Source organism: Atractosteus spatula, chromosome 14 (assembly GCF_055471065.1).
Source record: "Atractosteus spatula isolate fAtrSpa1 chromosome 14, fAtrSpa1.hap1, whole genome shotgun sequence".
Classification (NCBI taxonomy): domain Eukaryota; kingdom Metazoa; phylum Chordata; class Actinopteri; order Semionotiformes; family Lepisosteidae; genus Atractosteus; species Atractosteus spatula.
In genome coordinates this window covers 1,779,022-1,801,397 of record NC_142719.1, presented here as the reverse complement: position 1 = coordinate 1,801,397, position 22,376 = coordinate 1,779,022, and the positions used below count along the sequence as shown (strand labels likewise).

The following is a 22,376-nucleotide window of genomic DNA, read 5'->3' as shown; positions in this document are numbered from 1 at the left end:
GTAGCTCCTCAGTGTCAGTGTACCAGTTATAGGCCATACATTTGTCCTGTAGACGCTGTTTTAAATTATTAAAAGACTTTGGAAAGATTAACATAACACACCTAACTTCTTACCATTTACTATTTTGAGCCATGTTATATGACATCCAAGAACTCCTGACCCTGCAGAAACTAATTCTGAAACATTCTTAAATTTACATTTTCTGCTCATCTCTTACAGACATCTAGACTGGCCAACAAACATAAAGAAATTATTTAGTACTGCCAGGAGAGCTACAATAATAAAAATGCAGTCCAAGTTTACAAAAATGTGCCGTTTTAAGTGTCGACATAATTGTGTTCTTTGAGTTACCTAGTTGAACTTAAAGCAATATTTACTGTAACTAGTGCTTTTTTTTACAGCCTGCGAATGATTTTCTTGCAAAGTATTTAAGTACTGCTATCCAGTTAAATACTCTAATTCCCTGACTCTTCAGGATGCCACAGCATGATGCTTCTTGGATGTGTCACATGTAGGACAAGTCAGACTTTAAGAATGATATCAGGCTATCTGACAATCACATTGAGCTCCTAAATATAGTTTTCCTCAATAGTGGTTTTATGAAAAAGAAAACCATTTTTCATACTAATGATTTATAATATTACTCTTGCAAGGTATTCAATTAGCTCATGTCATTCGAGCAAATCAATGTGATTCGATCAAATTTGATTTAAGCAAAGAGCAGCCAAGAAAAATGACAACAAATATAAAAAGACAGATGCAAAAATGAATGCAGGTTCCACAATCTACAGCAGCAACACAGTAGAATGAATTACACAATTCTGAAAAATGTACTCACATGTAATTACTGTAGATACTCCATAGTAATGCTGCTGTAATTACTGTGTTATTATGCACAAAAATGAATTTGTGTTGATATTCAAAACTACATTAAATATTGAGCAAACCACACAACCAAAAATTCCAAACCCACTACATATTAGTGGCTCTTTACTTAAGACTTTTTCTGTTCTTTCTTAAGTGATACAAAGCTAAACAACTATACGCATTAGACAATTGACATCACTATCACATTTTGGAGCCTAGAGTTCATTTTAACCAAGGTTTCATGTCTAAGTAGCTCTACTACTTTGCAGAAGGCTCCTAACAGGCATATTTTAACCAATTGTTGATTTAAGCGATTAAATTATTTAAGAAATGTTAGAAGCAAAAAGAGGATATTCGAGCCTTCTGCATTGTTTGGTAGTTAGAAACTAGGAACTAAGGAACTTTATTTAGTTGTTTCCTGAAGGATGGGAATTAGCTTTGGCACTGTACTCCATGTCTGAGTACCTTGTTCCAGACTCCCACAAACCTTCATGTAAAGAACTACCTCCTGGAGCCTTTATAAGACTATGTGGGTAAATTCCATTTAATGCTTTTCATATGCACTCAAAGCATTCTGTGCTGGAGCAGGAAGCTGCGCTTATTGGAGCCAGCTGTCTGTCTCTGGCATGTTTCATTTTTAAGTCTCTTTTCCAAAGTGTTGAACAGTCTGTGGCTGGATGTAGTACGTTTAGCTTGTCCTCACAGTGAGAATCTTACTCTCAGTCAGTGCTGCTCTGTCTCTTGCATTTTCTCTGAAGTTCCACTGCACGGTACAGAAGAGCATGTGCCCACATGCAAAAAGTCAATCTGCCTGTGGGGGCATGAAGACTTTCCTACTTTCTCCTGGAGACATATGAGAGCTTTTATTTTACAGAAGAACGCTCAAGTGATCAAAATTGCTCTTATTATAGTATTGCATGGCGGTTGTATCAGGTTTAAATTACAAAAGGAAAATAAAGTCAGAGCCTGGAGCCCAAGGCTCATTAGTAAGTAAAGAAATAAATGAAATAATTGCAATCCAGAGGAATGCAAAGAAAAATCTTAAAAACATAAGAAAGTTTTAAAAGGAAAGGAAGCCATTGGGTTCATCTCGCCTTTTTGGTTGCTGGAAGCTAATTGACACGAGGAGCTTGTCCTCACATTTTAAGAAAGATACAAAAGCTTCTTTGGGTTATTTGTTTATTCTTACAACGGCAAAATGATGCAAAGCAAATAAATATGTCACAGAATGGTCAAATACGTGAGAAGCTTCTAAAACTGGATTTCCTGTCTTCCAGACTTGGATTAATTGCACAGGTGGCATTCTTGGGAAGCAAAGACTCATTTTTCCTTGGAATATTTTGTAGGCACCCTGAACCATGGGGAACAGCATGTACTGCTGCCGAACATTTTTTGGGGGGAAAACAAAATGTACCCATTTGGAGTAAACGGGACCTCCACAGTTCTAATTATGGAAAGCGCTAGGCACTTATCTCCCAACAGCGAGAGGAATCGTCCCCCTGTTACACGCTAACCCTGTCAGAGCCTCGACTTTATCAGCTCCCAAGTGGTAAGAGGATTCGAAGAAAGGGAATGATGATTGTGTTGATGAAGAATGCAGAGGCGTTAGGATGGGTATGACTAAAACCGAATCTCTCAAACACAGCACATTTGTTTGCGGTTTGGAATGCCTGTAATTACATTAAGCAGCTGTGGGTTGCACCCCAAGTGTTCCTGTAACAAGTAGCATTTTGGCTCAGATGCCAATCCTTGATGAGAATATCTGAGCCCCTGCATCATGTTTAAGGTGTATGTGGTCCTCCAGATGCTAAAAAAAGCACTAGTCTTACAAACACTTTCAATTATCCAAGATATTTTACACATCAGGTAGTAGTCCAGTCCTGTAGCAAAACTAAAGAAATGGCAATGCAGAAATAGTGCCACGAAGAAGAAACAGATGAAAATACCTGGAACATTCCAGCATCTACACTTCTGCAAAGAAAGGTTTCTTATGTTTCCTGGCTGGGGCAGCGGGGGGGTTGGGGTTGGTCTTCTTACCGTATTTGGTTTTCTATTGCTTGGGTAAAGCCCAGAAGTGACCTGCTAGTCAAATCCTCAGCACGATAAGAAGGTTAAAAATACACACTTGGAAACGAGCGAAATAAAATAACACATTCTTCCCCTTTTTATCTCTGCAAAGCTCCGTCATCACGTTATTGATCGTGCAGGGCTAAATCACAGATGGCCCGCCTGCCTCATTACCACATAATCACCCCGAAGAAGGCAGGATTCTGAAAGGATCGCATGTGGTGTGAATTTATACTTGCAAAAACTCTGAGGAATCGAGAGTGTGACTTGCAAAACATTTAAACAGCCGGAAACACCGAGACCAGCACGTTTCTTCTGGAAATCGACTGCAAGTGAGATCCGCAGCACCCGGCCGTGTGGTCCCTGGTGGATACAAGGCGGCTGTGCCATATTATTAACATAGCATTGCTATCATCTGAGAGTTAATAGTTTTACGGTTTTATTATATACTGTATCATGTTCAATTTCATTACTCTTATTGGTCACCGGGGAGAGAGATATTCCATTATCAGTGAGTAAGGGGAGGGGCCCAGTTTCCTTAATGCAACCAATGGCTGAACCCCAGACCATGACAGTACCAGTGTCATACTCAAACCCCACGCAGCACATAATATATACAGTATGCAAAACAGACAAAAGACAAAACCACCTTCAAAACATTGTAAATCTCAGTTTTAAAAGCACTGGGGAGCCTTTCAGACAAAGGCCTGTGCCTTCACTGAAGATCCATCTCATATCCTTCACCAGTCTTTCGAACTTCAGGAAGATATTTTTGCTGACAGTGCAAGACAAATGAAAGACATTTAGTTTTGTTTCAGAGGCCATCAGGCTTGTGACAATGAAGATGGAGATGGTTCATCAACATGATGTCCATAGGATAGAGCCCCCTCTACAAATACGTTCTTAAATATTATACTGTACACTGTTACTTTCAATCATTTTTATGGGCCGTTTGCTGTTTTTATTTATATATATATTTTCTTAGTAATGTTATTTTATTTGTTATGTGTTACAAGTTGCACTGCTTGCTCCTTAAATTGCCTGCAGTGGATTAATAACAATTTCTATTTTTTGAATTAAATTGAAATACTCAGCACCTACAGGGGGGCTTTCAAGACAATGCAGCTCATAAATCCTGAAGTGTCTCAAACAGATACTCAGTGGGAGTCTCAAATATATCCCTGCACCAACATCCAGGTGCTTTCCAGTACATGTTGCCAGTGAATAAGCAAAGCACAGTTCCACAACCTCTGAAATCTTTATCTGCCAAATGAGTGTGTGAGACAAGGAGGCAGTGAAATGAGACAGTGTTTCCACTTCATCAGGTCCCTTACACAGCTGCATGTGCTGTCAGGGGCAGACATTGCTCTAACACCAGAGCTTATCAGCCTCTGAGCTGGGAGAAGAGCTAAGGAGAGGGGGCTAGAAATGTTCTTATCGGGTCCTGGCTCTCTGCGGAGGTGTCTGGTAATCTCTGTGTCCATCATGGAGGTAATCTAATGAATAGGGAGGTGTGGGAGGGGTGATATTGCAATAACTGACCAGCTGAACGTCTTCAAATCAAAGTTTATTTATCAAATACACAACAATACAGCGGGCAGCAGTAATTGCTGGCAATGAAATGTCTTTTCTACGAGCTCACCGGGGGAGGGGATAAAAATCACAAAATTAAAGTTACAAAATAAGGTAACATAATAATAGTGCAATAGAAATTGAATGAGATAAACTTAGACAAAACGCAATATAAATAGAGCTGCTATGTGCCCAGGGTGTGTGCAATACATTACTGTATGTCCAAGTAGTGCGGAATGCCGAATACAATGAAAACTGTGTGTCCACGTAGTCATTACAGGTGATTTGCTGAAGGAACTGCAGGTTGGCTATTTAGCAGTCTTATTGCCTGGAGGTACTGTAGAAGCTGTTCTGTAATCTGTTGGACTTTGACTGAATGCTTCGGTACCGTTTTCTGGACGGTAGAAGAGAAAACCGTTTGTGACTGGGATGACTGGGGTCTTTGAGAATGGACCTGGCCTACCTAAGACATCTAGCTGAATATATATCCTGGATGTTTGGTAGCTCGCAGACGGTAATGAGCTGCACTTACTTTACCACCCTCTGCAGTACTTTGCAATCCCGGGCGGAGCAGTTCCCATACCAGGCAGTGATGCAACCAGTCAGGATACTCTCAACAGTGCACCTGTAGAAGTTGGCCTGGATATGTGATGGCATGTTAAACTTCTTTAGCCTACGGAGATAGAATAGGCGCTGCCGTGCTGTTTTGACCATGATGTTGGTGTGGTGGGTCCAGGTTAAGTCCTCTGTGATGTTAACTCCCAGGAACTTACAACTGCTGAGTTGTAAGTTGTAACCAGAGCCTGGCAGCACATCACTCCTAAACTAAAATCTCTACATGGTTTTCTTATAAAGTCACAATTATAATATAAATTCTCGTTGCTGACTTTTAATGTCTTAAATAATCTGGCTCCAACATACACCTCTGAACTACTTCATGTTTACACCCCCCACCTAGGCTCTATTCAGTTGAGATTGGTGCTCACTGTGCTCACTATACCTGGGACTAAATAGCGGGCGTTTAGTGACAGTGCCTTTGCTGTCACTGCTCCAGTGTGATGGAATGCCTTTCCTCTGACTATTAAAGCAACACATTTGTTGAGCCTCTTCCAATCTCAACTTAAAAGTCATCTTTTTACTGGGCCCTGTGTCTCACTGCTGTACAGTATATCCTGTATGTTCTTCTTTATTTTTTTTATTTTACTTTTTATGGTATTTTTTGTATTTTTCTTTCTTTATCACTATGTACTGGGTCCCTGGGTTTGGAAAGGCACCTTATAAATAAGTTATTACTTTTCAGTGCACCGAGGAATCAGATCTGATCTGCTACTGCTTTGCAGTCCTCAGGACTGTTTGCACGATATATAAAGTATATTCCCTTGTTTGTCATCTGCACAATGAAATTGTTAAAATACAAACACTGCTCTCCAGGCATAATCAAACTCAGAGAGTGTGAAGACAGATTTCAGAGCCTATCGCATGGTTATGTAGCTTTCAAACCGTAAAATGCATTTAACAGGAGCTGGCACTGTGACCTGGATAGATACCAAATCCCTATCCTATTAAGAAGAGAAAATTTGCTCTCTCCATTGGGTTTCTGTAGAAAAATGGTAACCGAAGAAAAGTGATAAAAATCCCCCATACTGACTGAGAGAGCGTTTCGTTTATATTCAGGATTTGTAACTAACCAACTCTACACACTGCAGCCAGGCACGTATTGAACTGCACGGACAGGCTGGGCTTACATTAGTTTTCCACAAGTAGAATCACAGTTAAAAATGATTGGGGAGGAGGTAGGGAAAACAAACAGCTTTTGTTTCCCCTAAATGGCTAAGAAATCCACCTAAAGACTATCTATGAAGCATGCCGGCACACTGACAACAGCCACAAGATTTTCAGTTCTAAGCTTTGAGCACTGTTTGCTTACTTTTAAGCACCTGCACATGCATTCTAACACACACATAGTAGGACAAGAAACATGTTGCAGGAACAGATTGCACTGTAAATCCCACTTTCAGTCACAGGAATTGATCAAATGAGGAAACTCAACATTGAGGCAGACCAGCAGGTCTGAATAATAATATTATCATCAGAAACAACACCAATAATATTACCTGGGTACATTCTAGTTAAATGCAGACAACCCATAAATACTTCTACATTAGAGAATATAGATCTAGGGGTTTAGGCATCCAAACACAAAGAACTAGTGGACAGGATTTAATTTGGCATGGTTATATCATGGTTGTATATTTTATTTCCTTTGCCTTTGATATGAAATATCTTAGCTTCCCTAGGATTTATCTAAACCTCTCTTTTATATGTATATATTCTGGATCACTTTAGAGTTTGCATTTTGTTTTTTTCAGGATATAAGGATTGCAGTGAGGTTATGAGAAAGCCACTTGTTCATGGGAAAAAAGTGTGGCATGAGGCAATCCAGGTCTGACTGAGTACTTCACACCACATGAGGGAAAGGAGCTGACAGGATAGGCTCTGGGTGGAATTAGTCACACCTCTGGACGTTAAGAGGCTTATAGAAACAGCTAAGAAGTGAAAGGGTTCAGGTTTGAAAAAAGGAAGTGTGAGTGTTGAAGAGGTGATATTTCAATAGCACAGCAGACAGCTGTGTAGACTGAGTGTCCAGTGAGAGAAAACAACGAGCCGAATCCTTCTGTATTGGGGGCGCAAGCATAAGAGTTGGTCACAGTAAGGTCTCCCTGGCCAAACAGGATCAGCTGGTGTAGTTAGTAATGTGACACAGCAAAGTTATTCCTCATCCCATGACTCCGCTAGTCCACACTAGAGGTCCCAAGAGGACACTCACTCTCTTTCCTGACAGCCCCGTCAGCCTGCAGTTACTAATTACACCTGCTTTCCTAATTGTACACCCGATATTAGATACTCACGCAGCTTCTCCAGGGTTCGCCTCAGAACCTTGCCAGTGGCACTCCAGCTCAGACGACATCCCTTTCCTCTCCCCAAAAAAAATTATACCCACTCGCCCTTAAAATTTTATACCGCCAAGATACCTACAGTACACAGCGATTCCACGCCGGCCCTCTCCGTCCTTCAGGGGTATTTGACCTATCCATGTGTTGTCACAGTAAAGAGGAGTTACAGGCTGTTACTGAGAATCTGGTGTTCAGTAAAGAGTAAGAGCAAAGATCTGAACTGACCACATTAGTTTAGACTGAATGTTTCAGATTGACTACTCTAGGGTTGGTTGGTCAATAGTGATAAGACACTCAAGAAGTAGGTAGTGCAGAGCTGATTGGTATGAATAATTTTCATTAATCATCAGGCACTAAAAGTGAAGTTGTGAGTGGAACGAAGTGAAGAGGACTGTGCAGTCGTCCCTGAGAGACGATGCGCTAGCAGAGATGACTCATGCCAGCACTGTCACAGTTGCCATAGATGAAATGACATCAAATGGGTCGTGCTGACTGCTGTTGTGGCGCAGGGCTTCAGTGTTATCAGTGGTCTCCAAGCCTCTAGTTCTGGTCCCTCTTTGTCTCCAGTGTGAGTAAGATGAGGGTAAACCATGATGTTTAAGTCTTTGCTGTTGGCAAAACTGGTTTTAGCTCTCAAACTAGTCACTGTCAAATGCTATCCCTTGTCTTCAGAATTAATCATTTTTTGTTCAAATGATTTCTGAAGTTCCCCCTGCTTTTCTTTTTAGTTTGTAGCACTTGCAAGTGCTGGCATGGTGCTCCGGAGCCTGAAGAGCAAACGTTTGCTAAAACCATTGAATCAGCTCTTTTATTGAGACAGTGTTGGTGCGCAGCCAAGTGCACAGAGCAGACTTGCTCTCCTTGAAGACTCCTTGTACCCATCCCAAACAAATCCAGAGTGAGGGATCACCCTCCAAATATGCATTGTATATCTGAACAGTAACACCTTCAACTCAACAATAAAACTGGCAGAGAAATCAAGGGGAACACAAGAGCACCAGAAGGGATTCACTCACTGTCTGGGCTCTGTGTCGTGTCAGTATGTTACAGCCCAGACTGCAGCTTAATCTCATGCCTGAGGAGCCTGTGGTCTCCTCACCATTATTATTTATATTGGGATGGTTACAACTCCACATCCTCATGGCCAGAGATTTAAGAGCCTTCTCAAACCAGCTCGGTTTATTCCTGGTCACGACAACTCAAACCACACCAGGTCCAGCATCGTAGCCTTGCCTCGCTGCAGGGGACATCTGGCAGTGTCCTGATTTTTGTGGCAGCAGTTTGGACTACCTTTTCTGCTGTGTTCCCCGAATGGATTCATACCGTCCATGCTAATAAACTGCCCCTCGACAATTTTTGGAGGTTTCAAATCTGAGATAGAGGAAGTGGTCTAGAAAGCACAGTCTGATACATGTTTAAAAAATGTTGCTGTCCTTTCCACTTACTTGTCTCCTCATTATAGGCTTTTTAGTACCCAACTCTTCCTAGCCTGCAAATAACCCTCATCCTTATAAGTGGAGAGAAGGGAGGGCTCTTTATAAACTCACCCACTAAACTAAGAGTGATAGATGATGAACACTGTCTTTGATTTCCTTGTTCTTGGAGGCACAAACTTGTTGGCACATCAAAGTAAGAACATTGGGATGATTTTATATTACAAGTCATTATGTAACTGAACAACACTCGAAGTATAAGGATAATAAGATATAAAATAAAAAAATCAAATCAGATCATCAAAAGTATAATCATTGGCTAAAAATGTTATATACAGTATAAGTTTATATTAAAAAGGTAACAGGTAGTGTTTGTGTCAAGACTAAGTAGTGTAAATAATACTTTCATGGGTGATTATGCACAGATATATTCTGTAGATCCTTGTCAGTTTTTTTTTTACTTGTGTTGCAATTCAATAAGCTTTATCTGGTTTATCTGAGGTTTACTGGTTTTCTAAACAAAATAAAACTAAAACCTTTAATGTTTATATAAAGTTAATATAATCTAGTGCAGTACACGAGTTCTAATTGTCCTAGAGGGAGAACATAGTTTAAAAAAAACAGTAAAAAATTAAAGAAATCCAAGGAAAAAAATAATCTTTTTTAACTGTCTAAATGTTTTTAGAACCAAAGAAGGCCAACCTGTTTCTGCGACACTTCCTGTGTTCCTGCATGGACTTCCTGTCCATCATCAAATCACTCTGGCGTTGCTGCTCCTGACACATTTCAGCTATTGCCTGATACCGAGAGCTTCCTAGAGAAGTGGAACTGAGTTCTGGTGAGGGCTGTACATGTGCCAGGGGTTTAGGTTTATAGAAAGGCCTTAAACAAAAAAAAGAAACTCAGTTATCATGGACAAAAGCAGCCGGTTAAGTCAGATGGTATAATATTTTAGAAAAAATCCTATTTAATGTTTTTTATCCAGTAACATGCAAAAAATATAAATACAAAACTCTTATTCTTTAAACACTTGTTAATGTAATTGCAGATGCATCATAAAATACAAATAGAATGTGAATATTGTAGCAATTACTTTACAGGCTTTAGTGCATTTGAATCATTGCGAAATTATTTTTTTAAAAAAAGTTTTATTGTCCTGTAAGCATTGCACTTTGAAGCAGGAATGTTTCAAAAACATGAATACACACTACATTTTCAGAATGAAAAACAAGCTTAAAACCTGGCATAACTTCCTCTTTGTATAACAATCCTTCATTGAAATCAATCCAAGCTTAATATCTCAAACCAGACAGCGAACACTGATCTGAAGCCTCATTAAGAACTGGCATTCCTGGCCACAATCCTCAAACAGGCGGTCGAGTGGAGAGCAGGAAGACACGAGATGAAGGGCTGCTTTGATTAATTAAAGATGCGTTAATCATCCTCTGCCAGCCTGCCTTTGGCTATGGGGTTTTAATTCACTTACCATGTTGATTTCAGGCACAATTAAATTCTGCTCTGACTTGCACAAGATTCTTTTGAGTTTGGCTTTCCTCCTGCCCTCTCTCACGTGTCTGTTGAGAGAACAGTGCGCCAATGGTACTGTGTAATGTTTTATGGCCATTCACTGAAGAAGGCAAATAACATTGGCAGTTGTCAACAAAACAGACTGATTTCTGCATGTGTGAGCCATGGCATCAATATAAGCTAAATTTTATTCCGAAGTATTAATATAAAAATTATATAAACAGAAGATGTGCACTGCAGTCATGTTATGTATGAATTGTAACTGTATATTCACTCTTGTTAAAATGTGAGTAGTTGTAATTGAGCAGCTTGCGGCATGGTGTGGTACTGGCTAGGGCTTTGCACCGGAAAAGCTGTGGGTCCAATTCCTTGGTGGAGAAAGGAGCTTCGCTCTAAGAGCTTAAATAAAATGTCCATCTTCAAAAAGGCTAAATAACTACAAGTCACACACCCCCTCTTCCTCCATACAGTTCTGATGCAGGCGGCAGGTAATGAATGACCAAGCATTCCCAGCCTGACGAGTCTGATCCTATATCACTGCCTTGTGTTCCAGTGCGGTTTTTCCAGAACATGCCTTATGTACTGTAGTCTTCATTGTGTTCATTTAGGACATGCATTATCTGTAACAGAAATCACCGACCATGTGTGTGATTACTGTGCGATGGAAGCCCTGCTGTGGGTTTTCTAACACATCGAAAACCCATCCTTCCATTCTGCAGTGTTCCATTGTATTTTGCACAATTGTTCCACTAATTTTACACCGGTGAGTTCTCTCTTCTATGACTGTTTTTGTAAATCAGACTGAAAAAAGATAGAAAATATGGGTTGCTGGTTAGTTAGTTTTTTTTTTTAATTTAGTGACTTAGAAAAAATGATAAAAAACTTTTTTTTTTTAATGACGTGACTGTTTGTGTATCTTAACACACTTTCGTTAAAGCATTGCACAAAGCTTTCTCGGGGTCGGGTTTGGAAGCATAACATGTGAGCTTCCAGTGTGGCTCAGTGGTAAAGAATGTGCTCTCTGGAAACCAGAAATTTGCAGGCTCAGATCACAAACAGGATACTGCTGTTACAATTTCGAGGTAATAATTGCATAAGTTGTGAAGTTCCTGCCAGGATAAATGAGTACATATTCAAATTGCTTTGGTTGAAAGTGTTAACCAAATCATAATTGATTGACATTAAAGTTTATATCATCATTATTGAAATAGTACTTATTGTCAACTAACAATATACTGTATAGCTTCAAAATATCATCTGGGCTACTGTAGTTATGGTAGGTCTTGGAAATGGACAGGGCCATGTCTTTGGTGCTCAGCTGTGCTAACTGATCCGAGTAAGAAAGTGTGAGTTTCATCTTTCTGTCTGAGATCCAAGCATTGCTTCATACAATTCCTACACAGCAACAGAAAACGCTTGTGTGAAAAAACGTCTTGTTGCTGCATTTTTCTTTTTACTTTACTCTCCGAGGAAATAGAGGGAAACTGAGGAACAGCCATATTAAAGTAACAGCTCCCCAGAAACCCATTATACTTTAATTAAGTGCTTGACATAAAAGGATACACACACTTTAGCAAACACAGTTGAAATCACTTGTGCTCTGTTTCTCCTTGACTTTTTAAAATATTTTTTCATGTTCTCTAGACATACTGAATCAATAGCATCCGTAGCAGCATCTGGAGCAGGCTGGCTTTCCTAGTAGTGGAAATTAAAAGCAGACAGAAGAACTGGAAACCATGATGAAGACTGCAGTGTTCCAGGAAGGGTCAGAGAGGGTGGTCAGTAAGCTGGGTTTTCCCATATTATAAGGGAATATATATTAACTGCTGTAGGTTCTGGGAACAGCCTTGGACTCAACTATGGCGAAGGAACTTAAAGTGCAGGAAGGAGATGTTTGTTGTCCTCCATCATTCTGATACTGGTGCTGAGCCACTGATTTATCGCTCACCTCCCTGGAACTCAGATGAGTTACTGGAACTATGCTGGAACATGACGTCTTAACTGCCGGCACTGCGGGGTAAGATGAATGAGCACTCACATGAACTGAAAAGGTCCCGCCCCTTTGACAAATAAGCCCCACTTCAGGAAAACAACACAATTACAAATGCCACAAATTCTACTGGTTCCAACACTCGTCTGTTCATTTCGTAATTTTGCAGTAAGTGAAAAGTGTGCTGTCCTTTGACAAAACAAGGCTCACCAGATAATGTGAATCGAAACCTGTTTTTCTAGCTTTTAAAGTCGTGCGATGTGTAAGCAGGAACACATCATTATATCTTACATATGAAAAATACATAATATAGCTCCCAAACAAACGCAAACGGGTTTTTAATAAAATGCTTTTATTCACTCATAATCTGACAATTTCAGGAAGACTATGGAAGGACTAAGGAAATTGTCATCTGTTGCTGAAGCTCTGTGAGCTAGGTGACTTTGAGACCACTTGTTATCCCATGTTGTTTGAATCGCCACAATTCAAATAGAGAAAAATCTTGCTGACTGACAAGATTTAAGATGTGGCTGTCAATGTTGGATTAAAAAAAAAACACGTTGCCCGACGTTAGTTGCATTGCTTGAAAAATAATTTTATTTCGAGAAACTAGATAAGTAATTCAAGTGTTTTTTTAACTTTCTGAAAAACAAGTAATAATTTAACAATATGTGCAAACGTTTTATGATATGTCGCTGTTGTGAATGTCTGTGGAGTGTATCTTATTTGCCTGTCCTGGCTGTGCTCTCTCGCTCGCCCTCCCCCCCCCTCTCAATTCAATTCAATTCAAGGTGCTTTATTAGCATGACAGATGGGTACAATCAGTGTTGGGTATTTACTTTGTAATCTGTGGTCCTTTTAACTGTTTTTACACCTACTGTATTGCTTTGAGATGCCACTTTTAAAGGTGATATATAAAATCAAGGCTTTAACTTGCTCTAACTCCGCAAGTCTGAGTTCTTGTGTCCATCCTATCCGAACCCGAAAGTATTACAATATGTATCTTTATAGCAGGTGGTGTACAGCTTTTTAGTATAGATTACACTTTTCTAAAATGTATTTAAAAAATAAAAACGATTACAATCTAATCTTTCCACGTTTGATCCCAAGATCCCAAGAAAACTAAATCTAAATGGGTAGAAAGCTATGCTGAAAGTTTATTAAGATGCTTAGAAGACAAAGATATCAATTTATGTTGCATTTGTCTGATTGTGAATCAAAAAACACATATATTTAAACACACGTTTGCGATTTAAATCAAAACGCGATTTAAATCAATATAAATGTTTATATTGTAACGCATAGTTGACTATTCCTGGTTATTAAAATGACTTAAATTTGATCATGTTGTGATATTTAGAAATATAAATTTGTTTGGTGCGAGTGAAGTTTTATTTAATCTCTGACCTAGGGAAACGTTTTATTTTTTCAAAGAAATGTTTGTTAAAAAAAGTCATGGCTCTGGCTGGATTCCGGCTTGTGTTGCGGTACATGAATATAATTATATCGTTATTAATTTCTTTAAATACGCGATTCCATATTATATTCCCTTTTAATCAAATTCTAAAAGTATGCTTGTTGACTCCGGTATCACGTTAGTTAAAGACTTCGATGCTTAAAATGTTTAGGGAGAAATGGAATACTGGTGTGTATGTTTTCTTTAAAGTACCGAGACCAGCCATATACTGTATGTTTATGTTCCAAAATTAATATCGTTTATGGCCTTCACACGCGTTACAGTATGCTCCTATTCTTTTTATGCTCAGCTACTAAGATTTCCCTTCAGTGGTAAAATTCCATATAAATATTCAATACTAAAACGGGCACAGTAAAGACATTTAAATCTTTCTACGACCGACCAACGCACCACGAGTGCCCCTGTCGGTCAACCAAGCACGTACCGCGGTATTTTGCATCGTGACGCGCGAGGCCGTAGCCAATTACCCCCGGTACGTGTTTGTGCCGCGCACTTTGAATGGCTGCATCTGTATAACCCAGTCCACCCCATACCATCACGTAATGCACCACAGTATATAATATGTACAGTTAAAAGATATACTGTAAGTAACTCTCCCAATATGATTACGTTAATGCATTGTCTTTAAATTAATTTAAATAACATTACTCAAGTAAAAGAACACAGAAATGAGAAACTTATAGTAATCAGTTAAAATAAACAACCCAACCTGCTCTGCTTCCCGCCTGCACTGTCTCTTTCTGCCTCTGTGACCAGCACGTCCCACCGTAATGAAATGGGCAATAAAATGATCCCTGCAGCCTGTCATTCCCCACTAAACTGCCGACACAGACCCAGGAGAGCTCGCTTCAACATGAAAACATGACCACGCTGGACGCTGGGCAGTGGGAGCTTGGTCAGGGGGCAGAAGAGGCTCGCTCACCTGCTGGACTCGGCTTTTAACAGCTCTAAGATAAAGACCCCGGTTCTGCGCTCATTCCCTACAAGACCCCGGCAGCCAGACCAAACCTCAGATAAGCGAATTTGTGAATGTGAAATTAATTCGCAGCTGTCAAGACCTTACTGTGTATGTAAACATTTTACTATTACAGTAATGTTAGAATTACAGTGTTTCCCATTAACGAGAAACCCCGTTCCACCCGAACAGCAGGTACCGCTGGGGCTGATAAACAGGCACAGGCCGAGCTGGTGCCGAGAGACCCAGAGAAACAATGCGGGAGGAAAAACAAAGTTTTCTGAAAGGCAAGGGGAGGCGGGTTGAAAAACTTGACCCAAACACAATTTTCCCAGCTCGTCCTAGTTGTTACTCGTTACCGTATTTTCAGTTTCATCTTTGACATATTGGGTCGGAATGCAATTTTCACCTTCCCTTCTTTCCGCCTGCTCTTCTCCAATGGTGTTGCTCCGTGCTATACAGAGCTCTGGGTCGACCAGCAGGCAGACAGCAGAAAGCTATTATGCACCGCAATACAACAATTCTGTGTTTGGTACATGCAGTACTGTATGTGATGATTACTTGCCAGGACTGTTATTACGGGTATTATTATCACTACAGCTTTATTAAACTTCACTGCAATAAAATACAAAAGCAAAACGAAAAGCAGTCTACGGCGCAGGGCGTCTAGCCTGCCAGCGCATTGCAGGAGCGCTCGATCCTGCTGAAGTCCGCAAGGTGACAGGATGCAAGCGAGACCGTCCCTTTCTTCCCCCGGTCCGCCCTCTGCGCACCTGTGACGTTATACTGCCACCTGGTGGACAAGAGGTCCAGTCAGCCGAGACTAGCTGACGGACTCTCCTTTTCAAAACGGCAGGCGGTGTATAGGAACCTACAGGATACAAAACCCTCTGTGTCGAGCCTGCGCCTTAAGGCAACGAGTCGTCCATTTTCATAAACCTTTATCCTGAGAAGATCGCAGTTAGGGATCGTCATATGCCCCCATCGTAGGAAGCGCTACTCCCCGAACCACATTCACAAACGGGGTAATTAGAGGCGCTTATTAGCCTGGACAGCACAACAGGGGATGAATCGGAAAAAAAATAAAAAATTCAAGCAGAGTCTCGAACATCATTTCCCATTGTGTCACCAGATAGTCAACTTTAATTAACTTTTAGTTTAGTGTATTGTACAGGGACGGAGCGCAGGAAAGAGTTAGCTACAAAGCACGTTTACATCTGTTCTTCCCGGGCAGCAGACAACGAGCAAGATACGGTACATGACATAAACATTTACATATATATAAAGTCATATCGTATGATAAATTGAAAACAGATATTACAAATGATAAAATGCACTAAATAATGACATGTTGAAGTAATAAATATAGCAAAAGCTGCAAGAATGACATTAGAAGTGAGTCACTCATCAAGATCAATAACATGGTTAGTCATTAAAAGAGACATCAGAAGATACATGATTACAGTATTGATTTGCTTTATATTTACTTCCATTATCTGTGGGTATTTAATTGCAAAAACAGTATTAAAAGCTGTATCGAAATACTCTAAAGGCTTATCATATCTTTCTTTGAATGTGTAAGTGTGGTGCACTGCAGTCATAAAATCTTTCCTTTCGTTGCATTTCCATCTGTACTGCATATTAAGAGGTTTCCAAACAAACAAATTGTTATAGATTTTGTATTTTTGGAATGTACTATATATTATACAGCCGACTAGAAGGATAGAACTAACCCATAGTTCAAATGGAACTACATTACTCGACGGACATGTCCGCCTCTAACAGCTGTTCCCGAAAGACTACAACTCCCAAGAACCCAGGCGCGAACTTCCGGGATATTGTCTTCCTGTTTCTGCAAAGAAACTGGATCCATTCAGGGAGGCGAAGGAAAAAAAAGGAAATTTGTTGGGCGGCTCGGTTTACAGATCAGTAACAACGGTGCTGTGTTAAAAATAAATAAATAAAAGATCGAGCTCGGCACTGCAACACTATACAGGATGTCGAGGCAGGCAAACAGAGGAACTGAGAGCAAGAAAATGGTAAGGGGTGAGCTCTCTCTTGAGGCGCAAGCTGTCGCTGAATGTATTACAAAGTTCACATTTTATTTCTTGTTGATACTCGCGCAGACCCTCAGGTGTAAAGAGTTCTTTGGATGTGTTTTAATAATTAATCTGTCGCACTACAGAGAAAATGCCTGGAGTTTAAGGGCCTATGTGCAAGCGATTAGTGTCATCCATCGTTTTCAGGTGATATCCGAGACACTGCCATTCCTGTTGTTAGGCCACAAATTATGGGAACTAATGTACCTGCAGCGCGCTAGCAAGTTTCCGAGATGTTTTCATTGCTAGTTAGGTGTACTATTGTCCGGACTAAACTCGTTTTAAGCGTTTATTCTTGTGGCTTGTGGAGATGGTTTCATTTTAACGTGGAGTCCGCTGTTTCATGACGTGAGTACGGGCGGATTAAGTGGCAACAGCAAATATCGCACCGGGTTGTGATATAAATAAATAAAATTAGATTGTGGATGAGATTAAGATTCCCTAATTTAAATGCTGTAGCTGTAAAATCACTCCACGTTCTAGCCATGGTGGTAGTATTGCTGATTTACGCTAGGTTGTCTTTTTTGACTTCTTCAGTATTAACCCATGTCAAAGTGGTTCTATCAGTATATTGCATTAATGCTCTGAATTGCTAATGCAGTGTGCCTCAGCCTGTAAAGGAAGTTGTTCCAAACAGTTTCTTGATACGAGAGAGCCATTTTTCATTTAGTAAACACACAAGAAGATCACAGAAAGTAGTAACAGCTCATTGACCAAAGGGCAGCTTGGATCTTATTGGCCTTGGAAAACCGTAATGCCTCTTTTCACAAACTATAGTTACAGTGCAGTAGATGGAAAAGTGCTCAATGCTTTTGATGCCGTGTAGAAAAACTGAATATAAGCTTCTGATACTTAATGAAGCCGGCCTCAGTTAAAAAGAAACATCTGTCTTGCACCATTTGACAAGGCCTGTCACATGCTGCGAAGAGGAAATGCGAGATTAAATTTAAAGCGCTCCCTGTTGATGTTTTGTGCGGGGTGTGACGCTTCTCCAGCCCCTGTGAGCAGCACAGAGAAGGGGAGGTCACCCTGGTTGTATCTCTCCCTCTTCTCTGCAGAACTCGGAGCTGTTCACACTCACCTACGGAGCCCTGGTGACTCAGCTGTGCAAGGATTATGAAAACGATGAAGAAGTGAACAAGCAGCTTGATAAGATGTGAGTGTAACTTACCATAGAGCAGGCCTGGCTTGCACAAACCTAGCAGTCCATGACCTCTGCAGACCTTCGTGCAAAATATTATTCCCTGAATTCATTCACAAATGCAACCCCTCTTAGATTTTATTTCTTTCCTCTGTTCGCAGTTTTGATTGTATGTGCTGAAGCAGTCTTTTGAGTTGACATTACTAATACCTTTTAAACGCTTCTGTGACGTCTCCATGTAATCTGCTCTGTTTAAAACCTAAGAAACTTAGGTGTTTTAACCTGTGGGATAGTCATGTAAAGGCAAGTATTGATCTTATTGTCCTTATTTGAGCTGATCGCACTTGAGCTTTTGCCCTTTCTTTAGAGCTCGGTCCCCCAGACCCAGTATCAGTCCCTTCACCTACTGCGAAATGTAACCCTGAAAATGATGTCCATTTTTTTTTTGCCAGGATCATTTTCTCTTCCTTTTCCAAATGAAACTTGTTGATCTGCACAGGGTTTATAATTTACAGATGGGTCAACGTTTTATATGAAATCTGGGCCTTAGTTTTGCATGAAGAAGATCCCTTATTGCATGGAGCAATGCAGAATGGCTTTAAAAGTAGCAGATGCATTCGATAATGTCTAATATGTGACCTGCAGTGTGTGTGTAATAAGCCTGCCTGCCCTATTCCAATATTTCCAACTGTATTCCTGCTGGGTGACAGCTATCAAAAGCTGCATGAGTAGCCGGTCAGCGAGACGAAGGAGATTGTGATGTTCCAGTGCACATTCCCAGCGTCTCCTTCACATTCAGGAAACACTAAAGCTTGTGCCTTTGTAACCTTTTTGATTTTGTTGGGAGCAAATGACTTGCTGAGGTTTTTTATTAAAAAAGTGCAGGTCCCAGGTAGAAGCCCTGGTACGGTATAATAAGTAATCAAAGACGATCCAGATGTTCGGCTGTAAGATTCCTACACATGCTGTGTTATTACTCGTGAAACTTCAATGCGCTGCTTTGGTAGCGCAGACTGCGCCAGGATCCGTGATTTCCTGCTCCAATCCAAGCAGACCTGAATTTTTTCTTTTCGTTTAACTTTAAGATCTTGGCTTCTGGGCTAAAGACTAACCAAATAAATAAAGTGCCAAGAGTGATTGACATACACTTTGTTCTAAAGTGCTGACGGGCCTCTTGCAGGGGATATAATATTGGAGTGCGGCTGATAGAAGACTTCTTGGCTCGATCCAGTGTGGGAAGGTGTCACGATTTCAGAGAGACTGCAGATGTCATTGCAAAGGTAATGGAGATTTTAAAACCGCCTTATAAATTCCATGCTTTGTGGACCTCAGATTAATGCCTTTAGGAGAGGCTCCCTGCTCTTTTGTAGCTTCTTTATGCTACTTTCCTACATGAATGCATTTTCTCATGCTCTTATGCAAAAACACGGGTTCAGTACTTTGCAAAATAATAAAATTATGCATTTAGAGTTCTTTGTATTGTGTTTGCATTTCAAGGTTCCTAAAAACTGAAACGTCTGCACACTGGCACTGTAACTGCAGACTGACTTTGGAGGAGTGAAATACCATCCTGCATGGTTTTATGTAATCTTAGCAGTTCACTGTGCATGATCGCCAAGCACTCAGTCTCATGTAGCTGAACGGGGCCAGGTGGTCTCGGGTGATAAGGAGGCCTAATGCTGGCTGGTTTGCAGGTGGCGTTTAAGATGTACCTGGGCATCACCCCCAGCGTGACGAACTGGAGCCCGGCTGGAGACGAGTTCTCGCTCATCCTGGAGAGCAACCCTCTGGTGGACTTTGTGGAGCTGCCGGACAACCACAGCAACCTCGTCTACTCCAACTTGCTGTGCGGGGTGCTGAGAGGGGCACTGGAAATGGTGAGGGGGCGTCTCGGGGGGCAGGGAAGGTGGGACAGATTGCAGATCTGCCTTTCGGGTTGCCCCATCTTCTCAGCCAAGGGACAGGGATGTGGGACCTCCCAGCACTGTGCTGCAGTCAGCTCTTGAACAGAAGGTCCTTGCACTGACACTTCATTCAATTTCACTTGTTCTCTCGCTTGATCTACTAAAGCCCAGCACATGGGCCAGAAGAGCAAGCAGCTGCCCCCTGCTGTTGGGCTTTTTTTTTTAACCCCTTCATCTGAGGTTCAGCAGCCCGAATCCGTGGTTGTGTTATGCCTCTGATGTCAACCTGCCCCCAGTCCCCACGTGCCTGTTGTGGAAACATCAGATATATTTGTGTTTTCAGATTAAATCTTCTCTGCTTGAAACGTATATTTGCCAACATTGCTTTGCCCTGTGGTGTTACTTACTTTTTTCTGTGCTTTCACTCCTTTATCTTCTGTGCAACAATGATAGAAGCCTCTTTATGGGTTCCTCACTGTAAATGAATGTTCATTTAAATGGACTTTACCTGATGAAATAATAGATCATTATTATTGTACCACTGTCACTAATGTTGACAGCACTGTTGTTAGCTGTGCGCTGGAGGACTGTTTTGTTGACTCATTCCTGAAGCTCCGATGTCTTTTCCTGTGATTGATCTGGCTTATTTGCATGCAAGAAGGCCACTTTCCGAATTGCTTTTATATCTGTGTGGCAGGTCCAGATGGCCGTGGATGTGAGGTTTGCTCAGGACACCCTGAGAGGGGACAACGTGACGGAAATCCGCATGAAATTCATCAAGCGGATCGAGGAGAACCTCCCTGTCGGGGATGATTAATCCGGGGAAGTTGGCATGGAGCCCCTGCTGTGCGCAGTCTGGACTGGGAGGCGGGAGAGGCGGGGGATCAGGGATAGGGCGCTGCGTGGAGACCTGGCTACCTGCTCGGCCCGTTGTGTGTCACTGTCCCGTTACAGGAGTGGCCCACGGTCCCAGTCCCAGTCCAGCCCACCTCTCTCCATGTTTTATAGGTCTTTAAAGTCCCAAAATACGTGAGGCTTGTGAAAATGGTGCGCTGGCCAAAAACAGAAAGCATTTTTTCCAGCAAAGACTTCATCCACTAGTCAAAACCAGACCTAAGGCCACTTAATTTTGTAAGTGTTTAATTTATGAGTAATTGCATTAGTTCAGCCATGGTAGAGCTACCTATTCATAACTGTACTGTTAAATGCATGTCGCTGGCACCATTATTTATCAGTATTAAGACTGAAGCAAGGACAGGTTTCATGCTGTTGATCTCTCATTTTCCAAAATATTTAGAGGTGTAGATTAGACTGTTGGTTGCAGACCATCACTGCTTCTACACAGTTATGTTGACCAGGTTAAATGGCACCATATCCATCGATGCAATCCAGTCAGGTCTGAAGATGGCAGGGGAACTTGAAGATGGCGGGGGAAAACTATACAGTAATTATTTTATTTTAGATCATAACTGGAGTTGTTTTAGCACAACTGTGAAAGCCCCTATAATTAACAGAAACCTTGAGCGGAGCTGTTCATGCCAGGCTGCAGATCTGACACTGGTGCTGTAATTACTGTTATCAATCTGTAATCAACCCCAGGTCTGGCTGTGACATGAACTGGCCGACCCACTTGCACTGGAGAACTGGAATTCCACACGTACTGTTGAAGAAACCTGATAATCCAAAAGGATGATTCTATTTTTTTTAATTTTATTTTCACTTATCTCTGGACTAGTTTGTGTGCACCAGTTGAAGCCCCAATGAAGAATGCTGAATTGGCAGAGGATGTACAGACTGCTTTCAAAGTTAGAATAGAATGTGTAGATAAAAGTTCAATCATGTAAGAAGGCATTCCTATGTTGTCTCACATTTGATTTCATCACAAGATTTCTGTTGCTGTTTTTTTTTCTGTGTAAAAGAAATTTGTACAGACCTAACCTAGGCTATTTAACATGTTTCTCATAGTCTTTATAGGGAAGTTTAATGTCTCCCAGGGGAAAGAAACAAATCTCTCGAGTTATTTTAAAATAAACCAAGACTCTATGCTAGTGTTGATGGTCCTTTTCCCCATGTCTGTTTTTTTGCATAGCTATAACTGAGAGTAAGAAAGTCCTTGAAACTTTTCATCTGCGTTTTCTATCAATAATGTAAAACTGCAGAATGCAGCTGCACAAAAGTTTTGTTTTTCACGACGTTTTCAAAACTCAGAGAGAATTAAACTGTGTGAAAACATCTACGGAGGAAGGCAAATTGAAATAACTCAGTGTTGTTTTGTTGAGTTGCATTGAATCCAGTGACGCGCAAGTAGGTTGGATCTGAAGGTGAGTTTGTGTCCTGGCTCTCTCAAAACACCAGGTTGCTTTAGAGCAGGAAGAGCACAGATTGTCAGC

General features: G+C 40.9%; 1 protein-coding gene across 1 annotated transcript; it reads left to right on the top strand.

The window, feature by feature from the left end:
- Window positions 1-16,672: 16,672 nt before the first annotated feature.
- Window positions 16,673-22,041, top strand: trappc3 (trafficking protein particle complex subunit 3). Its single transcript, XM_088932477.1, has 5 exons — window positions 16,673-16,881; window positions 18,000-18,097; window positions 19,263-19,362; window positions 19,777-19,959; window positions 20,684-22,041. Exons 1-5 carry the CDS (start codon window positions 16,840-16,842, stop codon window positions 20,801-20,803), a joined length of 543 nt encoding a protein of 180 aa, XP_088788603.1. The 5' UTR covers window positions 16,673-16,839; the 3' UTR covers window positions 20,804-22,041.
- The last annotated feature ends 335 nt before the right edge of the window (window positions 22,042-22,376 follow it).

Excerpts from the sequence above, each read along its gene's own strand:
- trappc3 (XM_088932477.1), top strand. The coding sequence starts at position 16,840 with ATGTCGAGGCAGGCAAACAGAGGAACTGAGAGCAAGAAAATG. Across the intron at positions 19,363-19,776 it reads CTGCAGATGTCATTGCAAAG|GTGGCGTTTAAGATGTACCT; the intron begins GTAATGGAGATT and ends GCTGGTTTGCAG. Across the intron at positions 19,960-20,683 it reads TGAGAGGGGCACTGGAAATG|GTCCAGATGGCCGTGGATGT; the intron begins GTGAGGGGGCGT and ends TCTGTGTGGCAG.